The sequence below is a fragment of the Schistocerca piceifrons genome, chromosome 3 (assembly GCF_021461385.2).
Source record: "Schistocerca piceifrons isolate TAMUIC-IGC-003096 chromosome 3, iqSchPice1.1, whole genome shotgun sequence".
NCBI lineage: Eukaryota > Metazoa > Arthropoda > Insecta > Orthoptera > Acrididae > Schistocerca > Schistocerca piceifrons.
The window spans coordinates 372,706,832-372,733,679 of NC_060140.1; the positions used below are offsets into that span (position 1 = coordinate 372,706,832).

General features: G+C 42.3%; 1 protein-coding gene across 1 annotated transcript in view; it reads left to right on the top strand.

Annotated features, from left to right (window-relative positions):
* Positions 1–8,454: 8,454 nt before the first annotated feature.
* LOC124788666 (cysteine sulfinic acid decarboxylase) overlaps positions 8,455–26,848 on the top strand; it is a 36,445-nt gene continuing 18,051 nt past the window's right edge. The window contains exon 1 of the mRNA XM_047255943.1: positions 8,455–8,525. Within this exon, the coding sequence (XP_047111899.1) occupies positions 8,455–8,525 (71 nt within the window). The remainder of the gene's footprint in view (positions 8,526–26,848) is intronic.

Here is a 26,848-nt window from a genome sequence, read left to right on the forward strand (position 1 = left end):
TGAAGATCTGTTGAATGCTGCTTGCACTCTGTTTTTAATTAAATCTTTGCCGACGGAAATGTGAGCACTCACCTCCCTTTCTTCGTTAGACTTCATCAGTGTAGTTATATGCGTATGGCTGTAGTCAGTCACATAACAACATCATTAATTAAAATGCCCGACCGGCAGCTGCGTGGTAGTCCGCACGATAGCTCAGCGTGTTCGGTGAGAGGGTTGACCGCCTTCTGTAATAAACAGCTGAGTTCATGGAACGACGATGAACTTGAACAAGCGTCTTGGGACGTCAGCTACGAACGGACATCACGAACAAAATGAGATAAAAAAACAGTGGTTATCGTGGTAGAATACCGTGCAAAGGAACCCGGGCTCGATTCCCGGCTGGATCGGAGATTTTTCTCGGCTCGAGGACTGGGTATTGTGTTGTCTTCATCATCATATTATCACCATCGACACACAAGTCACCGAAGTGCCGTGCACTAAAAAGACTTGCACCAGACGACTGGTCTGCCCGACAAGAGGCCCTAGCCCCACGACACTTTTTTTATTGATTAAAATGATTTTACTGCTTACACTAGGTGTTCGAACGTCCGTCTATAAACTGGAGCCTTATTAGAATAAGTGTAACATAAAACACATCTACTGCATATGCTATGCAAATAAAATAAAACATCTTCCAGCTTAACTCATTACAGCAGTCTGCTGTTTCTGATGCCTGACCGTGTTCAGCAGCAGCTAGCTAGATGCAGCTGATGCTGTGAATTGATTACAACCATACTGAAGCCACGTTTTATAGAAATACCTGTAAATGCCGCCAGAAAAGATTTAAACCACCACAGATGGTGAGGAACCAGCACCTGGAGTTGTGCGGTCGCGTTGTTCCTCTTCTTGCCATACGATGATGCAACACTACACCCACTTTTTGGAATTACTCTAGCTGTTTCCACACACTTAGATACTACGTCTCGCATTTAACACAAAAACTTCTCGTTTCCGCATGTTCACACTCTCGGGCGACGTTGTTTTCGACTTGGTCCAAAGATACGTGCAGATCTAAGCTATACTTTTCAAATATTTTGATTATAAATGTTAACGGTCCTTATCGCAATATAAAGTGATAACAAGTAGATGAGACTATTTTTCAGTTTATTAACAACCATCCTCAGATCTATGGAAACAAACAGAAAAAAATGCCCATCAGTTTATCTAAAACTCTTCTAACAATTTCTTAAAAAATGCGTAAATTTTAATAGAAACATTAAAACATTACAAATAGTGGTAAAACCACCTTAGTTACACTACAGTTGGTACCTAAATAGTGTGTTAGCAACCACAACCTTTTCACCAAGCATAACTTGTGAAGATGCAAAGGCTGGCCAAAGCGTGACTGCCAGCGTGTAAAACTAGTAGGAGGCTACCCTCCCCGCACGCCCGCTCGCAGTGTCCGTGGTTTGCCAATAACAATTAACAGGTGAAACACTGGCGGCACATTGAGACGTTTAACCCGCACGGTGTGGAGGTTATAGTTCAGGCCTAAAGTGCTTCTGTGACGTTTTGAGGGTGTTTTTAGTACCGTGACTTGGGCCCGCTCCCCAGATTCATGTGAACATGAACCAGGATGGTTATTTCAACATTCTCCAAGTGTTGCCCTTCTCTGTCTTGGTGATGAGTATGCTTTGAAGATGAAAGCAGCCATGCTCACAGGACTGCACGAATATGTTTCCAATTGGACGAACACTTAGGCCCCTCTCATATTTCTAATAGCTCTCTAAATTAATTAATCTTAATGCCATAGAAAAGTCTGTGGCTGTCTGGAACAGAAGGTGAAACGTGGCAGTTAACATCCCCGCAGTTTGGTAGTTCTAGTTTACAGTAATAAGTTATGGTTACAAAATATTGACACAAATTATTTCGAGGAGAACGAAAAAACTGGTACAGCTGGCTTTGGGGTTCTGCAGAAATTATGGAACAAGCGAAGCAGTACGGACCCTAAATCTTATTTTAGGAAATAGGTTAAGGAAACGGAAATTGTAAAATGTGAACTTTCACGGCCACAAATGTCTCAATAAAATGTTCCGGGCTATTATGCCGTGGTCGAATGGATTTCATATTTAAATCTAACTTTTAGTCCCCATCTGTAGATCGTAGCTTCTTCGAGTGTCCGATTCACACCCTGCGCTCGGATATTCAAACATATGACGTCACGCTACTGCGCGGAAACACGCGGTGACGGAATTTTGCCGCAGTCAGTAGCGAGCCAGTGCATGACTCGAAAACCCAAAGAAGCTACAATCCCTTGAAAACATCCTCGGCAGATACGGACGAAACGGTGGATTTATATGCGAAATACATTCGACCACAGCATAATAGCCCAAAAGGAAAGGCAAACCTAGGTTTATAGCATTTGTAGATTTATAGAAAGTTTTCCACAGTGTTGACTGGAACAGATTAATATTGTAAAAGTAGCAGACATTAAATACAGAGACCGAAGAGTTACTTATAACCTGTACAGAAACCAGGCTGCAGTTTTAAGAGCTGGAGGACTTGAAAGAGAAGCAGGGGTTAATAATGGTTTGAGACAGTGTTATAGCCTATCCGCCACGACATTCAGTCTGTACACCGAGCAAGCAGTAAAGGAAACCAAGAAAAAACTTGGGAAGGGAGAAGGAATAAAAACTTTGATATTTGCTGATAACACTGGAATTCTGAGACTTTGAAAGACCTGTAAGAGCAGCTGAATGCGGCAAATGTCTCGAAATGAGGTCATAACACGAACAGCTACAAAAGGAAAACACGGGTAATACAATGTAGTCGAGTGAAATCAGGTGATTGTGATAAATTAAGAAATGAGACACTTTGAAAGAATTAAGAAATTAATCAAGAAATGGGACCGTTTGAGCAGCAAAATAATCGACGGTGGCTGAAGTAGAGAGGATATAAAATACTGACTGGCAAAAGCAGGCAAACTGCTTCTGAAAAAGGGAAATATGTTAACATCACATATGCACTGAAGTAACAAAAAGTCATGGATACACATATACAGATGGCGGTAGTATAAAAGGGCAGTACACTGGCGGAGCTATGATTTGTACTCAGCTGCTTCAAGTGAAAAGGTTTCCGATGTGACTATGGCCGCACGACGGGAATTAACAGACTTTGAACGCGGAATGCTAGTTAGAGCTAGACGCATAGGATATTCCATTTCTGAAATCGTTAGGTAATTCAGTATTCCGAGATCCACGGCGTCAGGAGTGTGCTGAGAAACCAAATTTCAAGCATTACCTGTCACCACGTACAATGCAGTGGCCGACAGCCTTCACTTAATGACCGAAGGGAGCGGCGTTTACGTAGAGTTGTCAGCGCTAACAGACAAGCAAAACTGCGTGAAATAAAGACAGAAATCAATATGAGATGTATGACGAATGTATCCGTTAGAACATTACTGTGAAATTTGGAGTTAATGGGCTATGCCAGCAGAGGACTTACGGCAGTGCGTTTGCTAACAGCACAACATCGTCCACAGCGCCTCTCCTGGGATCGTGCCCGAATAGGTTGGACGCTAGACGACTGGGAAACCGTGGCCTGGTCAGATGTGTCCCGATTTCATTTGGTAAGAATTGATGGTAGGGTTCGAGTGTGGTGCAGATCCCACAAAGCCATAGACCCATGTTGTGAAGGAGGCACTGTGAAAGCTAGTGATGGCTCCATTTTTGTGTAATGGACTGGGTCCTCTGGTCCAACTGAACCGATCATTGACAGGAAATGGTTATGTTCGACTACTTGGAGACCATTTGCAGCCATTCGTGGACTTCATGTTCCCAAACAACGATGTAACTTTTACGGATTAGTGTGCAATGTCAACCTGGCCATAATTATTCGCGATTGGTTTGAAGAAAATTCTGCACAGTTTGAGCGAATGATTTTGCCACCCAAATCGCCCAGCATGAAGCCCATCGAACATTTATGGAACATAATCGGGAGGTCAGTTCGTGCACAAAATCCTGCACCGGCGACACTTCCGCAATGATGGACGGCTTTAGAGGTACCGTGGCTCGGTATCTCTGCAGGGGACTTCCAACCATCTGTTGAGTCCATGCCACGTCGAGTTGCTGCACTACTCCGGGAAAAAGGAAGACCGACACGATATCAGGAGGTATCCCAAGTCTTTTGTGACCTCAGTGTGAATTTAAATGTTCGGAAGTCATTTCTGAAAGTATTTGTCAGTAGTGTAGCCTGGTACGGAAGTGAAACGTGGACGATAAACAGTTCAGCCAAGAAAAGAAAAGGAGCTATTGAAATTTGGTGCTACAGAAGACTGATGAAGATTAGATGTGTAGATCGCGTAACTAACTTGTTGCGGAAGAAAATGTATGCCACATGTTGACTGCAAGAAGGGAGCGATTGTTAGGACGCATTCTGGGACATCAAGGAATTGTTAATTTGGTAATGGGAGATAGTGTAGGGGATAAAACCTGTGGAGGGAGACTAACACTTTAGTACAGTAGGCAGGTTCAAATGGATGTTGGCTGCAGCAGTTATGTAGAGATGAAGAGGCTTGCACAGGGTAGAGTTGCGTGGAGAGCTGCGTCAAACCAGTCTTCTGACTGAAGACCACAACAACTACGCGAGATCTACTCATCAGTAGATTCAGGTTGATATGGCATAACAAAGGTCGTAGCGAAGGGGTGGCGAGAGTACGTCCCCGCCATGGGAACAGACGTAGACGGGGCGCAAGAACTGACCGGAAAATGAAGGAAAGGCTTTAAAAATTAATCGGCAGAGGTACTGAGTTCTGTGTGTGTGTGTATGAATTCCTAAGGGACCAAACTGCTGAGGTCGTCGGTAGACTTACACACTACTTAAACTAACTTATGCTAAGAACAACACACACATCCATGCCCGAGGGAGGACTCGAACCTCCGGTGGGAGGGGCCGCGCAATCCGTGTCACGACGCCTCAAATCACGCGGCCACTCCGAGACGCTCGTGAGTTCTCTCACCTCTCGTGTTCCTATCTTCTGCAAGAAGAAGCTTTTCCCCGGAGTGCGACTGTAAACGCACGCTCTTCTGACATTGTAGTGTTTGAACTAGGGTGCTTCAAAGTATCTGATAGAATACTAAATGAATTGGAAAACATATTTCACACATATCACGCCATTTCATCTGACTTTTATTTTTGATCAGGGAAAGCCTTAAATCTATCCTACATTGAAAAAATCCACACCTCTTTTTTGGTGCGAAATATTGCAGAAATGTTTACACGGAGTCCCAAGTTAGCCGATTTCAAGTACCAGGTGAATGAGCTGAGGAATAGCACTGACAGGAGTACTCATCTGGAATATTTTGATTTTTTTTTTTCAAAGTAACGGCTAAGATGTGTTGACCCAAACGTCGAAATAGCCTTGATGATATTTATGGCCATGTAAATTACTGCAACATTTTGTGTTTCAGGTCGAGTTTGGGAGATAGCAATCTGTTAAATTCATCTCCATAGAATACTACACAGTTGGTAAACTTCAATTCAGTGGTATAATAAATGAGTTTACTTCACTCAAAGCAAGGATATGCGAAATAAAAGTATAACGAAACAAACCACAGACGTTGGAAAGGAATATTTTCTCAACTCTTCATTATAGCCTCTTTTCTTTTATTTCTAATTCACAATTTATGCACAATTAATAATTTGTGAGGAGCAAATAGAACATGTCCTTATCAAACATCACACTAATGTATAGCAGTTAATAAAAACACAGGATCATGTGGGAATAATTTTTTGTATTATTCGTTAGAATTTATTAATTGCTATTTTAGCAGATTAACGTGTTGGATTAGAATTCATTCAAGTAGATTTTTCCTGCACATAGTATTGATGCCTTAGAATTTGTTTGTATTCATTTTCGATTTTCTTCTATGTCAGAGCGATGGATTTAAACCTTTTAAGTTAAAAAGACATACACTTTGGTTTAATTTCAGTTCTTTTAGGAAATCTATACAATTTGTAATTTGTTGTGTGCGATATTTTTCACGAATGTAGTTCAACTAAGTAATATTTTTTAGTAATGCTTCATTACTATGAAACCTACTTACAGTATTATAAAATTTGCTAAATCTTCGTAGCAGAAACTGCAGAAAATTAGTTTTACGGGAAGGAGGGAGAGAGAACGTGGGCGTAGCTTTAACGTTTCCGCCAGAGTCAAAGATCACCTCGATACGGTTCTGGGATTGACCGAAAATCTTTTGGACTCTCTTCGTCGCCGAATTGTGACCATTATCAAGGTTGCTGCTGGTGCTACGGGGTATTAGCATGATGTCTCCAGGGGGGGAGGGGGGGTACCAATTTATCGACCGATCGACCAATTTCGTGGCAACCTACACACGTCGCGACTGCATTAAGCGATAACAGCACCGCCGAGTTGTGATTTGTTTATCTTAAGTTCATTGTCTGTATGTTCTACGAGGTCCCACTTAGTTTCACACAGAAACAAAAACGTGGTTTACCTTGGCTGTTTTGGAGGTAACAATGCCAAAGCAAGACGAGAGAAATCTGTGGGCATAGAAGTAGCTAATTCTAGAAATAAAATTGACCCACATTCTGTAACTTAAGGAAATGGAAGCCGATGATTTTCATAATTGTCGAAGAATGGTGGAATCATACATTTCGGAGCTGCTGAACATCATCAAACCATTCTTAACGAAAAAGAATATAGTCATGAGAGAGGCTGTGAGCTGCGAGGAGCGGCTGTTAGTTACATTACGGTTTGTAGCCAGTGGCAAAAGTTAAGAAGACCTTGAATTCAGTGTTGTGATTCCTGAAATCTGCAACGTGATTAACGGTTGACTGATGAAATACATCATTGGAAAGCAAAATAAATAAAACAAAAAACGTTCTTCTAAAATTTATTGATTTATTAATGTGTGAAGCATAAAAGATGCCCCTGTAATTTTAAGCAACTCATTTCAGAGGAGAAGAAGAAAGACTGCAAATGGTGGTAGCTGACATCATCTAATAAATACAACAAGAGATATAAAAGAAGTGAAGCGATTAACAACTGTGAGAACTGTAAAAAGACTTTTTAAAAATTATAAGTACGAAGCAAGTAAATTTTAACATTAAACGTCCATTGGCTGTCTACATTTCGGTTTTTAAGTTTTATAGAGCTTCCGATACATATCGGAAATGAAATCGAAGATCTAATCTGTCTGCATTTCGGTATTCAGATTTAATTTCCGATAAGTGTCGGAAATGAAACAAAAATACAGAATGTCAATAAACTTCTAGTCATTATATATATATTTGTTTGAGTGGTGACTGTTCTGTCGGACAAGTCCGACAAAACAGACACCACACACACACACACACACACACACACACACACACACACACACACACACACACACACACAAACACGCATACACATCTTTAAGAGCGCAACAGGTGCTTGACGTTTGTTTCAGTGCGGATGCGCTATTACCGTCCGAACTGCTACGGAAATCAATAATTCGCGAGTAATGGGTTAATGGACGAGGGACGTAGCATTGCAACGTGCGATACGTTGGAAATTTTAGTCGGTCAGACACCGTATCCGAATGACCGAAATGATTGAGGCAGCCGGTCGTGAGTTAGCGGTAAGTCCTGGTTCGAGTATCAGTCCGGTACGAATTTTCAAGTTTCACCATTGCGTTACCACAATGCCCTGTGCGGCTGGAAGTCACGATATCCCTCTCATCTGTTCCCTTGTTTCTCAATTCTCTATTTCATATAAAACTTTTACTCTCTTTATGCGGCAAATAAAGTGCTTCATTTCTTGCTTCTTTATTGCTATACTTTTCGCACGACGTGTCCCACAAACATCTCCAGTCTTCGAATTTCTTCAGAAACTCTGTCGAGGTTTGGTTCGCCTCGCACTCTGTAGTACAGCATTTAATCCAGCTCGCAGCGATAAAAGACGGACTTTTGGCGGGAGAGTGGCACGACGGCGTTGCGCATGGCACAATTTATAGGGTGAAAGGGGTGGGACGGTGGGGACGGGAGTCGGCTGTCGTCTGGTCCTATCGGCCCGACGTCCCAACATAGTTCGTCGGTCGGTCGGTCGGTCGGTCAGAACCCCCACACACGTCTAAAATGTCGGTCTGTCGGTTAGTACGTGTGTAGGGTGATTTAGTTGAAGACGGTAGTGCGTGGTAAGTCCAGAAGAGGGCTTTATCCAGCAGCGGTTGTAAGATGGCTTCTTTGGTGACTTTCCCCGACAGCACTTGCCCCAAACGTGGCGGGTAGATCCCAGGGGAGATGTCAGTGCGTACGAATCGGTTTCCGCCTAGGGAAAGAGGCGGGCAGGTCGTTTGCGATGACGGCGCGGGTGACGCGCGCAGACTGCGTGACGGTGGGGGCCGCGGCGTTATAAGCGCGCGTCGGCCGACTCTCGCGTCAGTCGGCAGAGTCCAGCCTCCAGCAGCAGACATGCCGGGCAGCGCGGACCGCGACCTGCCCCTCTCCACGGTGCCAGCCGTCATACAGCCAGCCAGCGCCAAGTACGTCCGCCGCCTCGCACACCCGCTCTCCTTCGACGTGCATAGCGGGGGTCAGCCGCAACCGCCGAGCCTAATTCGTTTGCACTCAACGAAATGCGCATTCTCAATTTAAATTTCATGTCGAGCGACAAGTGTCTTGCCGAACGAGAAAAAAATTCCAATCGGGCCACGTCCGCGTCATCGCAGTAATGTTCAGTGTGACGGTTTTCCGGGTTAATTGCTATACTTCCGAAAGCGAAATCTTGGTTGTGCTGAAACACTGCTCTCTAGCATAGTGTGTGGTATAGGTTAAGCCGGAAGATGATTATTTGCTAGCGAATATTCGTTTTATAAATTCGATCCCCTTTTCCTTCCAACAGTGTATAATAAACGCTAAAGCTTCGTTGCACCTCTTTACACGAAAAGCATCTTCAGCGGAATTTTTTCTAGTATAATGTTTCTAGAAGTGATAGAGGGATTCGAACAGTTAATATGTAAAAGAACAAGGTATTATTCGCTCTGAGCCCCCCCCCCCCCCCCCCCACCTCACCCCCCCCCCCCTCACACACACACACACACACACACACACACACACACACACACACACACTCTCTGTAGATGCGCCTGGAATGTAGATTATAAGAAAAAGCCGTCTGAATTATTTGTTTACTTGCTGCACTAAATAGCCGTACCAGCAAACTTAATTGGTCGTGAGTTGGCGCTGTCATCAACTATGAACGGACACATAGTTTCTGCTAATGGTGATATGCAGCGTATAATTAGAGGTCCCTGTTCGTCGCTCCTAATGTTTGCCCCATATTTAATGCACTTAATTATGCCACGTGAACCTTGTTTTGATTATTTCATCCGTTTCTGATTTTGGCAATGTCTTATCCAACGTTCGCTTCATATTTTACATTTATCTTTGTGAACAAAAAACACTGAGGTCTAATCTGAGATGCTACGACAGATATCAGAAGTTCCGTCAATTATTTTGGTCCAAATACATCGCGCATAAACTACGAAAAATGCAGCGAGCGTCCACTACCTGTCTTAGGGGAGGTCATTAGCCTTCCTGCTGATTTGATATGGCTCTCCTGTGCCAGCTTTTTTTTTTTCATCTCAGCGTAGCAGTTGCAAACTAAGTCTTCTATTACTTGCTGGATGCAGTCCATTCTCAGGTGAGGTACGGTAGCTTATATAAAACAATGACCACCACTGCAGGGGTTAATTCGTACCTCATGTATCATCTCGGTATTGCTCATTGCAAGTGACGTAGTGCATGGTACTTTTTTCCTCGCGTAAATAACAAATCGTCAGTAGTTTCCTTACATATGTATAGAAGCATACTGTAAATACGTAGGAAACTTTCATTTTTTCCTTTGTGCTCATCTGGCTGTTCCAAAAATACAGCAGAAAGTACGCTTTGAGGTTTATCGTACTTATATATGCTTTGTGTCAAACTTGACTAGCAAACAATTACTTCCAGTGTTTTGTAATCGTCTATTACAGTGAATACTATCACCATATTCTTTAGATTTTAAAGAAGTATAATATCGTCAGTGATCTCATTTTAGACTTTTCTGCTTACATTCGAAAATGCCTGCACCCTCACACATTTGTCAGGCATTCCTGCCTTTACCACTGATATTTTGGGGCAATTTATGCTTACACTAGCTAATTCCAAATGAAAGAAGCCACTATACATTTTACCAATATTGCACGTCAGTTTTCATTAACAGGAGCCTAGTACGCAGAGAAACAAATGAACTTAAAAAAAATTTTCATTGTAAATCAACGTGCAGAATTTAGAGCAAAGAATTGACTGTATACTTTTAGACCGAAACTGATACGTGGTCGAACGAAGACTGTAACTGACGCGTGTACCTCCCTGGTGTAGTTTCACAGTACATGTCACACTACACACACGTGTATACGGCAAAAATAAGTATTTGTGGTTATCGCATCGTTCTAAGACATTTGTTTCCTCTCTGAAACAGATATTTTGTGCTAGCTGTTGCCTGAACCTTAGGGCTGTAGCCATATGAAAAGTTCGTTCTGTTATATGAACCGATAGGGTTGCTGATGTAATGTCGCATTTGTGTTGTTGCCAGACGTGAAAGCACGTAGAGGCGGGCGCCTATAATAAAACATCCCAACGATATGACGTAAGTTTTCAGTAAGTTATTCATGATAATTCTTAAAATAAAAGCTGTTTATTCAAAAAACTGGGTATTGATGAATGCACCTCATTAAACAGAAAATGTCGCACTGAAATAAAATTCAGTAAAATCGAATTCTCGTCTGTGCCAACAGCTTTGCTGTAGTTATAAAAGTAGTTATCATCCGCTGCATCTGTTAATTATTGCAAATTTTGAAAGCTATTAACAGAAAGTTGTCTCCTTTTTTCAGAGAATAATTTTAGCTAGCAGTTTTTCGTTACTTCTCTTTAGATGCCCGCTGCTATACGTAATCAGAATATGTCGAAACGTTTCAGGGGTTCCCATCCTAGCACTCATGCAACGGATTTCTCTCCAGTTAAACAATCACGTTTTATAGACTGTAGTCTAACTATGGTAAGACTAGAAAACAATTTTGCTTTAGATAAAGTAGGGGTAGTGTATTCTTTTAAGGGACACTAAGTTCATGTCGTTCGCATAAATATATCGCAATGATGGAGAAAAGTCAGTTCCTTTTTTTTCTTCATGACAGTAAAATGACTTCAGGCAACGCGAGAACAGACCTCATTCGGAAATATTCACATTACGCACGTTGTGGCTAGTATGTACTGTACCTTCATAAGTGTACATAACGTCAGACATTTAAGACATACGATACTAACGTTCTCATTTCTAGTTGTCTGCAGATATGTGAAATTAAAATCGTAAGTTCTTGTTTTAGTGATATTTGTTAATAAAATGCCATTTATGTCGATCCAGTCATATTTCTAATGGAACAAGGCATATACAATGCAAAAGATTATTGTAACTGCGATTTTCGTCATTAACGGGTTTTAAGGTGTTTACTCTGTGCTATGACACTATGCTGCCAATAGATTTTGCAATAGCCTTAAAATTTCAGACCCTCCTTAAATTAGTTACTAGTTTACACCTAGTTTCACAACCTTGGATTCTGTATGAAATTTAGTTGGAGTGATTAATAAAAAAATTCATTTTCTAAAACCTTAAATTACGTTCTCTTGTCAGATTGAAAACTAATTCCCTAGTCTGAACGTTCAAGAAGACTAGTGCAGTGTCCTGTACTCACTGAGCACACTAATGAAGTAGGAGCACAGTTAGATACGTTCTGCCGCGACCCTGAAGGGACTGCCGTTCGTTTTGGAAGAAGCAATGCGGATTGCTGAAATATTTGAACTTGGCTGTTTCCTAACGTCTGTCTTGTTCATTGATCCACCGGAAAGTTACCCGGGTTTCTAAGCACTATCTGAACATACGCGCGCATAGTTCTTAGCGTCGCCGCATTTCGCACCAAGTGAAGGATACGCTGTGAGCTAACGTCCCGTGTGGTGCAAAACGTAAGAAGCAGTGAAAGCGAGGGGTAGGCTCTGCTCCTGCTCTTGGTTGCCACACTGTTTGTGGCAGTAAGCCTTTCCCGCTGTTCACAAACAGTGCCGCAATTTTGTGCTGTCCTCGACGATTAAGGTCGGCCGGAACTTGGCCGTGTTAATACCTGCACCATGCGGAGGCTGCGCAATAATCTACACAAATCATTGAAGTGCGTGGCAGAGGGTAGGTTCCGTTGTACCAATTATTAGGGTTTTCACCTTTCCGTTCACGTAAGGATCAGGGGAAAGAGTTGTTTAACTGCCTCTGTTCGTGCTGTAATTAATCACTAGGGGTGATACGTAGGGGCTCTAGTATATTCCCATAGTCGTCACATAAAGTCGGTCCTTAAAACTTCGCAAGCAGGCTTCATCGGGGTAATTTACGTCCATTTTTAAAGAATCTGCTAGTTCAGTTTCTACAGGTTCTGTGACCCTCTCCTAGGTATCAAACATGTGATGATTTGTGCTGCCCTTCTGTTTTCGTTCAGTATCCTCCCTTAGTCCTTAGCGGGACTGATGACCTCACCGTTTGGTCCCATAGCCCGTCTCAATCTATATTAGTCCTATTAATTACGGCTCCCACACACTCGAACAATATTCTAGGATGGGTTGCTGGAGTAATTTGTAATAAGTCTTCTTCGTAGACTTGTTGAATTCCCCAGTATTCTACCAATTAACCAGTCTAACATCTGCTTTACCCACGATCTGAACTACTTGATCATTCCACTACACAACTCTACAGTGTTACACTTGTTTGTATGATCTGACAGATTCCATTTGACTCTTTGGGACTATGTTCATTAACTATTAAGTTTCTTCCGTTTTGTGAGTACAGTTTTACACCTCTGAACATTTAAAACAAATTGCCAGCCTTGGCATCACTTTGAAACGTTATCAAGCTCTGATTAAATATTTATGCAGCTTCTTTCAGACAGTATTTCGTTGGAGGTAACTGCGTCCTCAGCAAAGAGAGTTAATTAATATTCACTGCAAGATCGTAAATGTACACAAGAACAACAGTAAGGGTATAACGTATGAACTCGGAATATGATTTTACAGCGAATGTCAAGTATACTGGATAGCAGTTTTGTGGATAACTTCTACCACTTTTCTAAGTGGCTTTCTTCAAACTACTGCGTACGGTTCTTGGTCAAAGAATCAGACAAATTGTAGTTACGAGGGGCTAACTCAGCCGGAAATTTAGTACAGAATCTGAGGGTTCCCTCGGGCACTGGAGTTTTGTTCAGTTTTAACGATCTCAGCTGTTTCTCACCACTAACGCTTCTTTCACTCAGCCTTCAGTTTTGTCATTCTAGTCCTAACGACGCTGTAAATAGCGTCGGTAGAAACGCGTCGACTGTATTTCTCACATCTGTCCTAGTACTTCATAATTTGTGGGTTTTACCATTTGGTTAGTGTCCCACATCGAAACTAGACTTAACGCTTAACTGTAGCCTACCCCATGGTTTAGGTTAGTTTGAAAAATGACGATTTGAATTAGCGAAGTAAGGGCGACAGGCTGGTATGGAGCGTAACACATTACGCAATGCGATTTTCGTGTCAAATGACTATAACCTGAAACGTAAATTCAGAAAAGTACTATTACAAAACGGGCAGATCTGTATATAAATGCATATTATCTAGAGGGCGTACAACACTAGCAGCTCATGGGGAAGGGGGAAAATGTAACTTTCCACCCGGTTAAGAGATTTTAGCTTATGAGAAAGTTTTAATAATATTAAAGTAGTGTTCTCTGAGGGTTATTTTTAACGATAAGGGGTAGAGGATTTTATTGCTGTAAGAGACGAGGCAGCTAGGACAGGCTTCTCAGTATACCCGAAACTAGTAAGTATATGGAGGTGCTGTTTTCGTTAAGTTACAGCGGACAATGCGAGGGACTTCCAGACGTACACTAATAATTTAGCGTTTATTGCTAATTGACACAGCTTTCCTAGAAAAATTGAACTATATACTTGGTAAGGTTTTGTACAGAACGTCCTGAGAGTACTCTTACTTCGACAACGTTAGGGTGCCGTGAACAACTGTTCCTCCGTCAGAAGGTCCTGCAAACGTATAGCCTACTGTGTAAAATGTAATCAAATACGGATCTCAAATAAGGTTCGTATTTGACTCTCCAGTATCGTCGGGCATCTTCAAATTACTGCCGCAATGTGTGTTATGAACTGTACGTAATTGTGCTACTTATTCCATCAATAAAACAGGGAACAATGATACGATTTTTGGAAGCCCGCGGCACATGTTGACAGATTGCTTATCCACTTCTACCTGTACATTTTCGACTGGCCAAAAGCGTATATTGTGAACATTGATTTGTTCATGGCTTGAAAAAAGATGCTCAGCCTGTAAACAAAACGTTGCACAGAAGAGCGCCATCATCTTAGTTTCCGTATCCGTTATTCGGATAATAATTTGAGTAATTACCATGAAACTGTTGGTGGAGCGAAAAGTGGAAAAGATTAAATTTTTTGGAACGTACTACTAGCAGGACACTGCTTCGGCTCATCCAATTCGCCCATCCATGCCACCTCGTAGTGGCACATGGACTGCGTTGAGTTGCTAAAATTTTAACTGCATTTCTCATGAGTTCCTGTTTTTTCGGTGGTGTATTTTATTCTTCACACTTCAAATTCTTGAAATTTTTAGTTATGGTTGCAGAAATGGGTCTTGAGGGTCTGGCACGAACATGACCTCTTTCAGCGTATAACCGCCCCGCTGCTCTAACATTTAAATCGATTTTCCCATAAATGAAAACTATACTCACTTCTTCGACAGTGGTATACTTAGCAAAAGTTACAGCTTCACGAGCAAGTTGCACGGTCCCTAAAACAGTAGACAGATGGGATTAAAGTGCGCGGGACAGTAGTTTTCGGTGCTGTTATCCTGTTACTGTTCGATCAGGTTTGTTTAGAGGTTAGACTATCATAAAATGTGATGTTTTGAAAGAATGTAGAGCCTAGGAAAGCTTACAGCTGCACAATTCATAGCGAATTAAGGTCCACAATATCTACACGGCTCCAAGACAATTGACTCCAGTTGGATTCGAACGCTCGTCCTTCATGTTTGTAAACCGCCAGCCTCGACCACTGAAACAGAATTGAAACGCTAATCGTTGTAGTAATTCTACCCTTGTGTTCTTATTTCAACCGTTTCTACGTTTTCGAATAATTTTCAAAAAATGATCCGATGAGGTAAACTAAAATGAATCTAGACATATACAGGGTGTTGCAAAAAGGTACGGCCAAACTTTCAGGAAACATTCCTCACACACAAAGAAAAGATGTTATGTGGATATGTGTCCGGAAACGCTTGATTTTCATGTTAGAACTAATTTTAGTTTCGTCAGTATATACTGTACTTCCTCGATTCACCGCCATGATTTCGTACGGGATACTCTACCTGTGCTGCTAGAACAAGTGCCTTTACGACACATGTGGTTCATGCACCATGGAGCTCCTGCACATGTCAGTCGAAGTGTTCGTACGCTTTTCAACAGATTCGGTGACCGATGGATTGGTAGAGGCGGACCAATTCCATGGCCTCCGCGCTCTCCTGACCTCAACCCTCTTGACTTTCATTTATGGGGGCATTTGAAAGCTCTTGTCTACGCAACCCCGGTACCAAATGTAGACTCTCTTCGTGCTCGTATTGTGGACGGCTGTGATACGCCATTCTCCAGGGCTGCATCAGCGCATCAGGGATTCCATGCGACAGAGGGTGGATGCATGTATCCTCGCTAACGGAGGACATTTTGAACGTTTCCTGTAACACTGTTTGAAGTCACGCTGGTACGTTCTGTTGCTGTGTGTTTCCATTCCATGATTAATGGGATTTTGAAGAGAAGTAATAAAATGAGCTCTAACATGGAAAGTAAGCGTTTCCGGACACATGTCCACATATATTTTCTTTCTTTGTGTGTGAGGAATGTTTCCTGAAAGTTTGGCCGTTCCTTTTTGTAACACCCTGTACTGTCCACTATTATATTGTTCTCTTTGACGATGTCAACACCAAACTGAAGCTCCACAGACAGCTAGAGTTGTGAACACTGGCTCTTTTGAACTCGGGCGTGCGGATATCTGTTCTTAGACTCTTAAGTTATTAGGACTGGGCAATCTCTTTGCTTCTCATTGTACGTGGTTTCATTACGCAAGTGTCATTCGGCAGCTATAAATACAACGTAGGAGGAAGTGTACTTACAAATAAAGTAAGGCAGCAAAGTGATGAGCTTATCTCTGCATTTTTTATGAGCCGTGTTTTGAAACTGAATTGTTTTCCCCGTTAAGTCCTGTTTCACCTGGTCCTGTGAACGTTTTTCAGTGGGTCTCAACACTTTTCTTCAAATTTTGAAAAAATTTCGACGGTCACTAACAAGTATATTAGGTCTTCTGACGAAATCAAGCCGTTGGACACAGGCCTTACTGGTCTTAATGTGTTCACCGACAACATTCTCATTTGTTCATTGTACAAACCTACTTGAAGACTAATAGGACGGAGTGGAGCTTGTCTGAGTAACAAACAATTGAGGCAAACGATGCTAGTTATTTAGAAAAACGTCCGAACAGTCTAAAACGGTTTATATCGCAACTAAAGAACACTGCTACATTACGAGAAGAAAGGAAGTCGCTCTAATACTGAATTCCTGCTCGGTGAAAGTGGATCCCATTTTACTCAGAGGCTGACAATTTTCTGCCGACGGAAACGTTTGGTCCTACGGCCAAAATACCGAATACTGCTTGCAAATGTTGGTAGGTGTGAGCAACATCAAAAAGTGCTTGAGGTAACAACCGTATGCTATATGCATAAGAACTGATTTTTCTTAGTCATTTAACTCAATTATCCACTGTATTGTATGGCGGAGGGTGCATGCTGTGGTAGTCCTTCCTTCTATTCCATTTGTAAATGGTGCACGAAAGGAAATGCTAATACATCGTCAGTATGAAACAGAACGTCTTTAATTCTAAGATTGTACGTGTGGCATAGTAGTGACTCCCAGAAGATGAATTCTGAGTTTGCCATAGTGGTGACATTCACATCTGGAGCTAACAGTATCTCACAGGCTTCATTTTAATGAATAAGTCTAGGAAATTGATTCTTCGGATATTGTTGTTTCCTATTTAAAGGTGCAGACAGCTGAGGCATGCAAAATAGTTAGGCAGGTTTTTGTAGCAATGTTGCGAATGATTCACACGACCACAAACCTAACTGTAGAAAAAGCATTATTTTGAGACTAACTATATAGTCATTATACAAAAAGAGATCTGATAGTTTATTTGTGAACATTACTTCTCCAGAAGTTGATAAGCTTCCGTCGTCACAACTTTCTAGGGAAACTAACACTTCGTATTACAAGCGAAGTCTGAGAGGTACAACTTTCACGGTGATAAATGGTGTCAGAGTATCATAGTTACTTCCTCGAAACATCTACGATGTCGCTTAAGCATGACATTTGTCGGCTGAAGTTGGTGTTGTGCATAGTAGGATGCACAGATATTAACAAATATATTAAAGTATTCTGTAACATTCTTTTTACTGTGCGAGAAGTTTGGAAAGGTCAGTGGCTATCCGAAAGTCAGGGAATGCTGATGCGCTCCATCTTGTAACCGTATAACACTGAATTTACAAGCATTGTTTTCGTAATCTATTACTATTCCAAGATTAAAGTCTTAGAAACACGTCATACGCATATGATGTTCCATTATTAAATAAAATGTAGTGATATTGTTGATCATAGCCTGTGACTAGTTTGAAGACTACCTTCACTTTCCTTTAGTTACAAGGCATGACCCGTTTTACCAACCACTTTTTATAAAAAGAAACTGCGCATCTGCGCACTGGAAAGTAATCGCAACATAATGCAACGGTTCTCCATATTGATTGCTATTCCAATGCCCTCATTTCAGGAATTCATATTCCCACACATAACTGAACCGATACCCATATGAAGAAATTAAAAACCGTTGCTCCTGAAGTCCTTACACTTCACAAATCACTGACCGCTGAAATAAGCAAATTTGGGAGGGCGAAGACTGACGTCCTGTTTCAGAATATATTGAGCTTACAGAGCTAGACTAGAATTTTCACACTTCTGATTGCTATCATTTGAGCAAAGTGTTCAGTGTTCTGATTATTTCGAATAGTAGTCTAACCTTTTTGCTGTTTGTATTAAGTTATAATGTAATGTAATATAAGACTTTTTGGGTCACCGAGCGAGGTGCCGCAGTGGTTAGACACTGGACTCGCATTCGGGAGGACGACTGTTCAATCCCATGTCCGGCCATCCTGTTTTAGGTTTTCCGTGATTTCCCTAAATCGCTCCAAGCAAATGCCGGGATGGTTCCTTTGAAAGGGCACGGCCGACTTCCTTCCCTAATCCGGTGAGACCGATGACCTCGCTGTCTGGTCTCCTTCCCCAAAACAACCCAACCCACTTTTTGGGTCGGTTTCATTTTGGCTACCACACTATAGTTCCTCTTAGAATTTGTCTCCCTAAACTTCAGGCGTGTTCTACAAAGGTTTGTTTCAGACCATGCTTTATTCTCACCCACTCAGTGGTTCGGCATCATTGCGTCTGACTCCGGTCATTTCTCTACCTTGAGTGTTGGATATGGACAGAAATAACTCACAAAAGGTTTTAAAAGTTGCAAAATCCAATCGTTTAACTGCATACATAATAGTGCGCAACGTCACCAGAACTAAAAGGGGTGGCTTTTGTTTCACCCAGCTTCTGTACGCACCTTCCTGGTGGCTCTATTCCGGAAAAGTCGCCCAAAACTGAGATCTTTCTCATACATGTGACCTTTTGAGACAGTGGACAACTAGTAAAGATGTAATCAAATGGTAGTGAACAAACCATTTGTCGTATCAGTTTGGAAAAATTAAACTGAAATTAAGATTCGGTTGAAGCTGTTTATTACGTGGTCAAATGATGGCATCACACTCGTCTAACGGGGAAAAGCGAAAAGGCTAATACTACGCTACGCAGAAGCCCGCCATATGCCTGCGCATAGGAAATTACCCACAATCTCGCACGCTCTCGTGAGGATTCATAGGTCAGAATTGATCAGAACATTATCGAACAGAAGACTGCAATGACGGACTCAAATGGTGACACCTGCTTCTGCTGTGCTCTCCCCGTCAATGAGACGGGAAAAGAAACTAATAGCATCTCCTTCGGTGAACTGCTGCGATTTGCAGTGCCAGTTTTGCCCATATCTGGATTAGTAACTATATTTTCGTAACGGAAAAACTTTGTGCTCCACCATTAGCAAATATTTTTGGTCCGAAAAACCATGCTCATGTCACCTTAACACATGAAAGTGGTGGTACTTTCTTCCCCAAACGCTTTTTGGATATTAAAAGCTATTTCTTGCTGATTATCGTAACTTTGCAGTAAATCAGTGTCACACTAATGGCGTTTTAAACAATTCCCGAAATTCACCATTCGATGGTATAATTGTTAAATACGTTATTTACTCTCTAAATTGTGAAATTAGTAGATAGCTTTCCGCTTGTCACCAGATTACTAGATATCACTATCACAGGTCCCTTGATGTAAAGGCGTGGTGTTCTAGATACATTGTACCAGCGTTTCGTCAGCAGCCTCGCCCGCGTACGTAAGTTTTAAACAGTCACATGCATATAATCAATTTGCTTGAGATTAATCAATGAATTCCTGAGTTACTTACTCTTCTCACTCCTTTCCACACCAACCCTCGGCCGTAGGAGCACTGAGATCGCCTAGCATCACAGGAAAGTAATTTTTCCTCCAGGCTTTGTAGAAATTGCTTCAGGCATCCCCCTTCCAACCCCCACTCCCGACGCAACACCTGAGGGTGAAACGTCATCTCTCACCAATGAGCCTAGCTAGTGGTGTAGTGCCTCAAGTTTTTTGTACAAAAATAATGTACATACAACATTTGGTAGAAATTACTTCAGAGGTTTGAGCTAATGTATGTATTTTCACTCCCCCCGCTCGTCCTTCTTTCCAGACAGTGATGTGTACGTAATTTGGCTTAAATCTAGCAAGTAATTTGAGAAATGAGGAACGTCCGTAAGTATATTTTTATAGAATATGGCGAGATGTCATGAAAATAGGACACAACCCGCCCCCGACATAGATTCTGAGCGCGCTGCTGTGTCCAATATCCATAACTGTTAATTTAGATGCCGTAGGTCAGGTTAAAAAAATAGACTGCATCTTGGTTCTAACACTCCAGTGTTCACACAGTGGAAAGCTGAATGACTGAAAGAAAAACCTTTGAGTCTGTAGTATGTGTTCCTACATCGCAACAGTTTTGCGAAACTGGTGTTCGAACCAGATAAGAATATAATTTGCACAATCAAGAATCCTTCGCTCTGGTACACAACTCACCTACAAAGTCTTCTGCGGCATCATCCTCGTAAGAAAAATTGTCGGAGTAGTTTCATTGTTGAATTAACATTTCGTGGAATGTGCAGTCTTAAAAGGAACACCTAGAGTGCGAGGTCGCAAAAGACCAATGATGTTTTCGGCATTCGACGCCCCTCATTGTCCACCATGAAATTACAATATTGGCTGCTAATGGCACTGGAGGTGTGAAATGGTGAGCACAGCGGGAGGCTACGGAATGTTATTAAACTGCTCAGTTGATGAGTAACTCAGAACGGTGTCACAGTGCTAGTGGTATTGATAGAGTAATGGCAACGATAAACAGCGCAAACATTGCATTTATATCTAAAACAGTTGCCGAAGTTATTTCCTCAGAAAGCAACCCAATGAAGTTCGCAGATGAGAAAGAATTGCCAGATGAAATATTAGCATTTCTGCAACATGCCAGTGGAATGTGTGGTGTCGTGTACGCTAGAATATGCCGACAATGTATGTGAGTATAATCACGATCCGTGCTTGAGTGTGGCACTGAGCCGTGTAGTTCATCCTTGCCGAAAAGGGAGCCACAAATCCCGCCTTCAGCGAAAGGTAGTAAGACTTTTTTGTCAAAGCAGACGCTACTACCCATAATCACATAAAAGGAAAATCATCCACAGCATGGTAAAGAAACTTATGGACACATTCGAATAAGCCCGCAGCAATATGGCTGTAGGGCTTAAAAAAACTACGGATATTAAAGGGAGGACACTTGTTAAAAAAACTGGTGTTTAGCGCCTTTCAAGGAAGCTCGATACAATTTTGACAGTGCATGACAGTAACCTATGTTATGCACATCAAACTGCGCACAACACAGATCAGTGATTTCAAAGGAAGCAGTGGATGGATGCAGAACTTCAAAGAGTGCTCCAGAACTGGAAGTAGTAAGGTACGAAATTTCAAAGCGTCAACTTGATGACGCATAGCAAATAGTGGAATCGGCCCGAAAATTTCTAGATATAAACTTATCCCATCGTTCAGTAAGGAATTTGTTTTCCGCTCCGTCCAATAGGGATTTGAAGAGTTGACAGACATGAAAGGAACCATGGAAATGAGGTACTAGGAGAGTTGTATCAAGATCAACTAACGTAAATGCTTTAACGCAATTCTACATAATTGTGCTGACTGTTAATCTGCATGGTAAATTGGCTAGAAAGTTATTTGTGCTGTGAGAAGTTGCTCTGCCCCCCACCACACACACACACACACACACACACACACACACACACACACACACACACACACACACACACACACACGTTTTTCTCGTGTGCGTTATCTTGCAGGGGCGTTAAGGAATATTTGCGTCACAGCGAGCAACAATGGTAAAATGGACGTAAGAGAACTGCAGCTATGGTATTAGCACTGCTGTTGGTCAATAGCTAGCGAAAGTAACTTGCTTTTGCTTGATTCTTGGTTCACAAATAGTCATGCCATCTTAGAGCAAATTATCCCCCTGAAGTGTGATATTGCAATTCATACCATCTGGAAGCACTGGACAAACTCTGCCTCTGGATATGTTTTTCCGTGCCTATAAATCATACTATGGCACTATCTGTAGCTACGCCTTAGCTAGTTTCACAAAAAGCTGCACGACCGACTATTTCGTATTCGGTTGCGCACCATTGCATTCAGCCATTTCTAATAACCCCGTTACACCAATATCATTATATGCATTCTTGGAGTGGATATCTAGCTGAACGTCTTGCTCAGTTTGCAACGCCCAAGCCGTTCGCCTTCGGTCTTGATGGTGCGAACTGCTATCACTGTGGCACACCATTTCTCATTCGGTGTTAGTGGTGCAAGTTTATGGTTTCTTTTGAACATTTCTATGAATGTCGATAATTTCCATTTTTTGCAATGTAATACATCACATAGGTTGATCTCAGCACCTCCCGGTCACTCATTTTGTCGCTCTCCTGATGCACATGGTGAGCAACTAACACCTAATATATTACCTGTTAATAATTATTAACTTTCGAATGAGCTTCACTAAAAATTGAACCGACGACCTCGCACTCTGAGTTCCTTTTTAATCAGGATTAACTTAAAACGAACCTTTACTCCTGACTGAAAACTAGTAATTCAGAAAATACTTTGGGGAGAATGTAAAACACACACATCAGAGTAACTTGCTGCTGGCACACAGGACAATGTCCTTTCAGGTGAAGTTCAGGAAGGCCATCTGTCTGTATCCAAACTGAGCCTATTTTGGTCATGCGTGACAAAACTGTAAGAGGAAAATACTGACACCGCAATTTGGTATAGGTGATGGAGAGAATTCAGGATGCAGTAACACTGGTTACGCCTACAATTAGTCAGATCATTAAGACGGTGTCTACAGACTCGTTTCCTTGTCTGCTCGTAATTGTTTCCTATCTGCCTGCTTTGCGCGCTAGATTTCATTGCTTTCTGTTTTCGACTTCAGGGTTTTATTTACTTCTCCCCGTCCCGTTTGTCCAACTAGGGATGTCACATCCTACGTAAAATTCTCGCCGCGTCAATTTACCATTGACGAGGCCCTTTCCTCAAAGCAAAAGGACTTCTCACAAACCAGCTAAATGCGTCGTGATCTTGCATCTGATGTGCGCGTATGTATTAGGTTGGTACAAAAGTTCGTAACGTTTTTTTTCATAAGTTAAACAAGATAGACACAACACTTCAGTCATCAACAATATATCATCCATTATTTACAACATTCTGCCAAAGCTGGGGTAACATCCACATTCAGAGACTGTAGAAATCTCGTCGCTTTCAGGCGAAAAACTCGCGCCATGTTCCAAGCGCGTTTTCACCCTGCAAGGAAGTTCATTGAAGGTGGTTAGACAGATCATAAAAAGTGAAAATCTGAAGGTGCCAAGATCAGGTGAATAGTGTGCGGAATGACTTCCCAACCCAACTGTTGTATGGCGTTTCTTGTCAGTCTGAGAATGTGGGCAGGCTTTATTGTGGAGAAGCATAACTTCACGCAGTCTTCCTGGTTGTTGTGCTCAGACTGCGTCTGCAAGTCGCCTCAGTAGTTAACAAATATCAGCAGTGATGGTTACACCTCGGGAAGCAATTCGTATTACACATCACCGCCGCTGTTCCACCAGACGCACAATTACTTTTTGTGGATGCGCACAGGGCGTTGTATGGGGAGTTACTGCTTTCAGCTTCTAACAATACCACCACTTGCAAAGTAGGTTAGAAATAGGATTAATAATGTATGCTCACGCAGCATATGTTCGCTTTATCGGGCAACAGCAAAGTTATTGACTGTGTATGGTATCGTCAGAATGGAAATAATGAAGTCACTGTAAAAGTCATTATTTGTGGCACTTATCTTGAATGGATTACCAAGTAGATTTCGTCGAAGTTGTTATGGCTCATCTTGTTGATTCTAGGGTGATTCCACTTTGACTGCTAGAAGGTCCAGGTAGTCTAGCAATATTTGAAGACCTAACAAATGCGTTTTTCAGGAAATTCTTAATGATCAAACAATCCCAGATCAGAACAGTGGTATGGTAGAAACAATTTTTGACTTGGTGTTCACGATCCACATTTTTATTAAACTTCTTGTAAATTAACATACTTCTTAATTATCACATCAAGAAAACAGTTTTTTATCAATCTTCATATATTTAATTTCCACTTTAACCAAACACAAGACTTGACTGTTCTCTTACAAAGCGGAATAACAACTTAACGTCTGCAAAGTGAAATAAAGACTGCTCTGTGCGCATTCGCGCCAAAACGGTTACAAGTCAGTCAAAGATTATGACGGTCCTACAGAAATGAATACACACAAGAACCATATCACTAATATATCGATACATCGGAGTACCTACACATTAATAAAACCAAATGTGAATATTGTCACAAAAATGTCTTACTTCGCAGAAAAGTAGTACGATATTACTGGTATCGAGAACTGGGGTTGGAGTGCCATAATGGTCACGTAAATAACCATTACAAGCGCAACCCTGCCTTTTCCTTCAGTTAGCATAAAGAATGGTCGGTGTTAGTCAACTGATGTCTAGTGAGCAGAGTTTTTTAATTTTGGCATAGAGGATGCGGTGGTACACATACGCTCGATTTTTAATGTTCCCCACTGAATGCAAATGTCGTACGCTGGTGTAATCAGTTCAAAAAAATTGCCAGTTCTCGAGTACACAGACATGGAGCATTGTGAAGTAATGCGTTTAAAAACTAATACCGCGAAGGTCTTCCTGAACGTAGTCACTAACGTCAAAACGACCCTCCTTCATCCGAGAAAACAATTTTCTCTCCATGCTCTGTCCAGTGGCATTATCTCCATACACGGCGCAATGACTCTGGCTGCCTCCGCTGTCAACCCTCGTGAAAAATAGAAAAACGTCGGAAACGTTTGGACTTCTCCACTTCGCACACCATTTTCTAGCGTCCATGCTCCACTCACTATCTCCGAATGACCATATGTAAACACAAATGAAAAATGAGTCGCTATACAACCACACAGTAACCGAAATACCAACTTGCAAAACAAAAGCGCTATGAACTCATGCCCCAACGTAATACATATATTCTGTAAACTATGGCAGTCGTAGCGGGATTAGCACGAGGTGCGGCTGGGGCATGGTAACCGTAATAATCTGATTCTGCTCTTCGACATTTCGGTTCGTGAGTGATGCATCGGCAGACAGCTATAGAAAATATTGACAAACGAAAGTTTTTTTGCGCCCTAAAGCACAACAAAACAATTGACAAACGAAGCCAGAAATATAGATTAGGATCATAATGCCTTTGTCATCCCAGCTGAGTTGTAAAATTTCGCCACAATTAGAAATACTACTCATGCTCATAAATTAAGGATAATGCTGATACACGGTGAAACAACGCTCTGGTGGGCGGTTTGCGGCTTTAAATCACCTCGGGGTACGACCGTGCGGTGCATCTGGCCTGCGCTCGTCGCACGGTGGCGCTGTCAGCAGTCCACATACGCACAGGTATGTTGGTGCATGTCAGAGTACGTGCAGCGAGTAAGTGTGCAGACGGTTTCAGACGTGCTAATGGTGACTGTGTTGAAAATGGCTCAATGAACACATACTGATGACGTTGTGAGGGGCACAATACCAGCGCGACTGGAGGCTGGTCAAACACAGCAGGTCGTAGCACGGGCCCTCCGTGTGGCACAAAGTGTGATCTCAAGATTATGGCAACGATTCCAGCAGACAGGAAACGTGTGCAGGCGCTACAGTACGGGACGTCCACAGTGTAAAACACCACAAGAAGACCGATATCTGTCAGTGCCCGCAGACTGCCACGGAGTACTGTAGGTAGCCTTGCTTGGGACCTTACCGCAGCCACTTGAACAGTTGACTCCGGATACACAGTCTACAGACGACTGAACAGACATGCTTTATTCGTCCGGAGACCTGCAAGGTGCATTCCACTGACCCCTGGTCACAGGAGAGCTCATAAGGCCTGATGTCCAGAACACAGTATATGGTCATTGAACCAGTGGTCCCAGGTTATGTTCACGGACTAGTACAGGTATAGTCTGAACAATGATTCTCGCTGAGTCTTCATCTGGCGTGAACCAGGAACCAGATAACAACCCATTGTCCTCGAAAGGGACCTGTATGGAGGTCGTGGTTTTTATGGTGTGAGGTGTGATTATGATTGGTGCACGTACACACCTGCATGTCTTTGACAGAGGAACTGTAACAGGTCAGGTGTATCAGGACGTCTTTTTGCACCAGTATGTCAGCCTTTTCAGCGGTGCAGTGGGTCCCACCTTCCTCCAGGATGAATGGTAAGGCACGGTCCCACCGAGCTGCCATCGTGTAGGAGTACCTTGAAACAGACGATATCAGGCGAATGAAGTGGCCTACCTGTTCTCCAGATCTAAATCCCATCGAGCACGTCTGTGATGCTCTCGGTCGACGTATCGCTGCACATCTTCAAACCCTTACGACACTTTAGGAGCTCAGACAGGCAGTGGTGCAAGAATGGGAGGCTATGCCCCAGCAGTGCTCGACCACCTGATCCAGAGTATGCCAACCCGTTGTGCGGCCTGCGTACGTGTGCATGGTGATCATATCCCATATTAATGTCGGGGTACAAGCGCAGGAAACAGTGGCGTTTTGTAGCATATGTGTTTCGGAACGGTTTTCTCAGCTTATCACTAAAACTGCGAACAGATCTGTGCCTACGCTGTTAGCGCCAGTTTTGTGTAGTTTTGCGTATCTGCTCGACGAGCCTTTTTGAAAACTGAAACTGTGCTCTTTCCAATCATTTGGAACCATCCGTTCCTCTAGAGACTTGTGGTACACGGCTCTTAGAAGGGGGGCAAGTTCTTTCGCGTAATCTGTGTAGAATCGAATTGGTATCTCG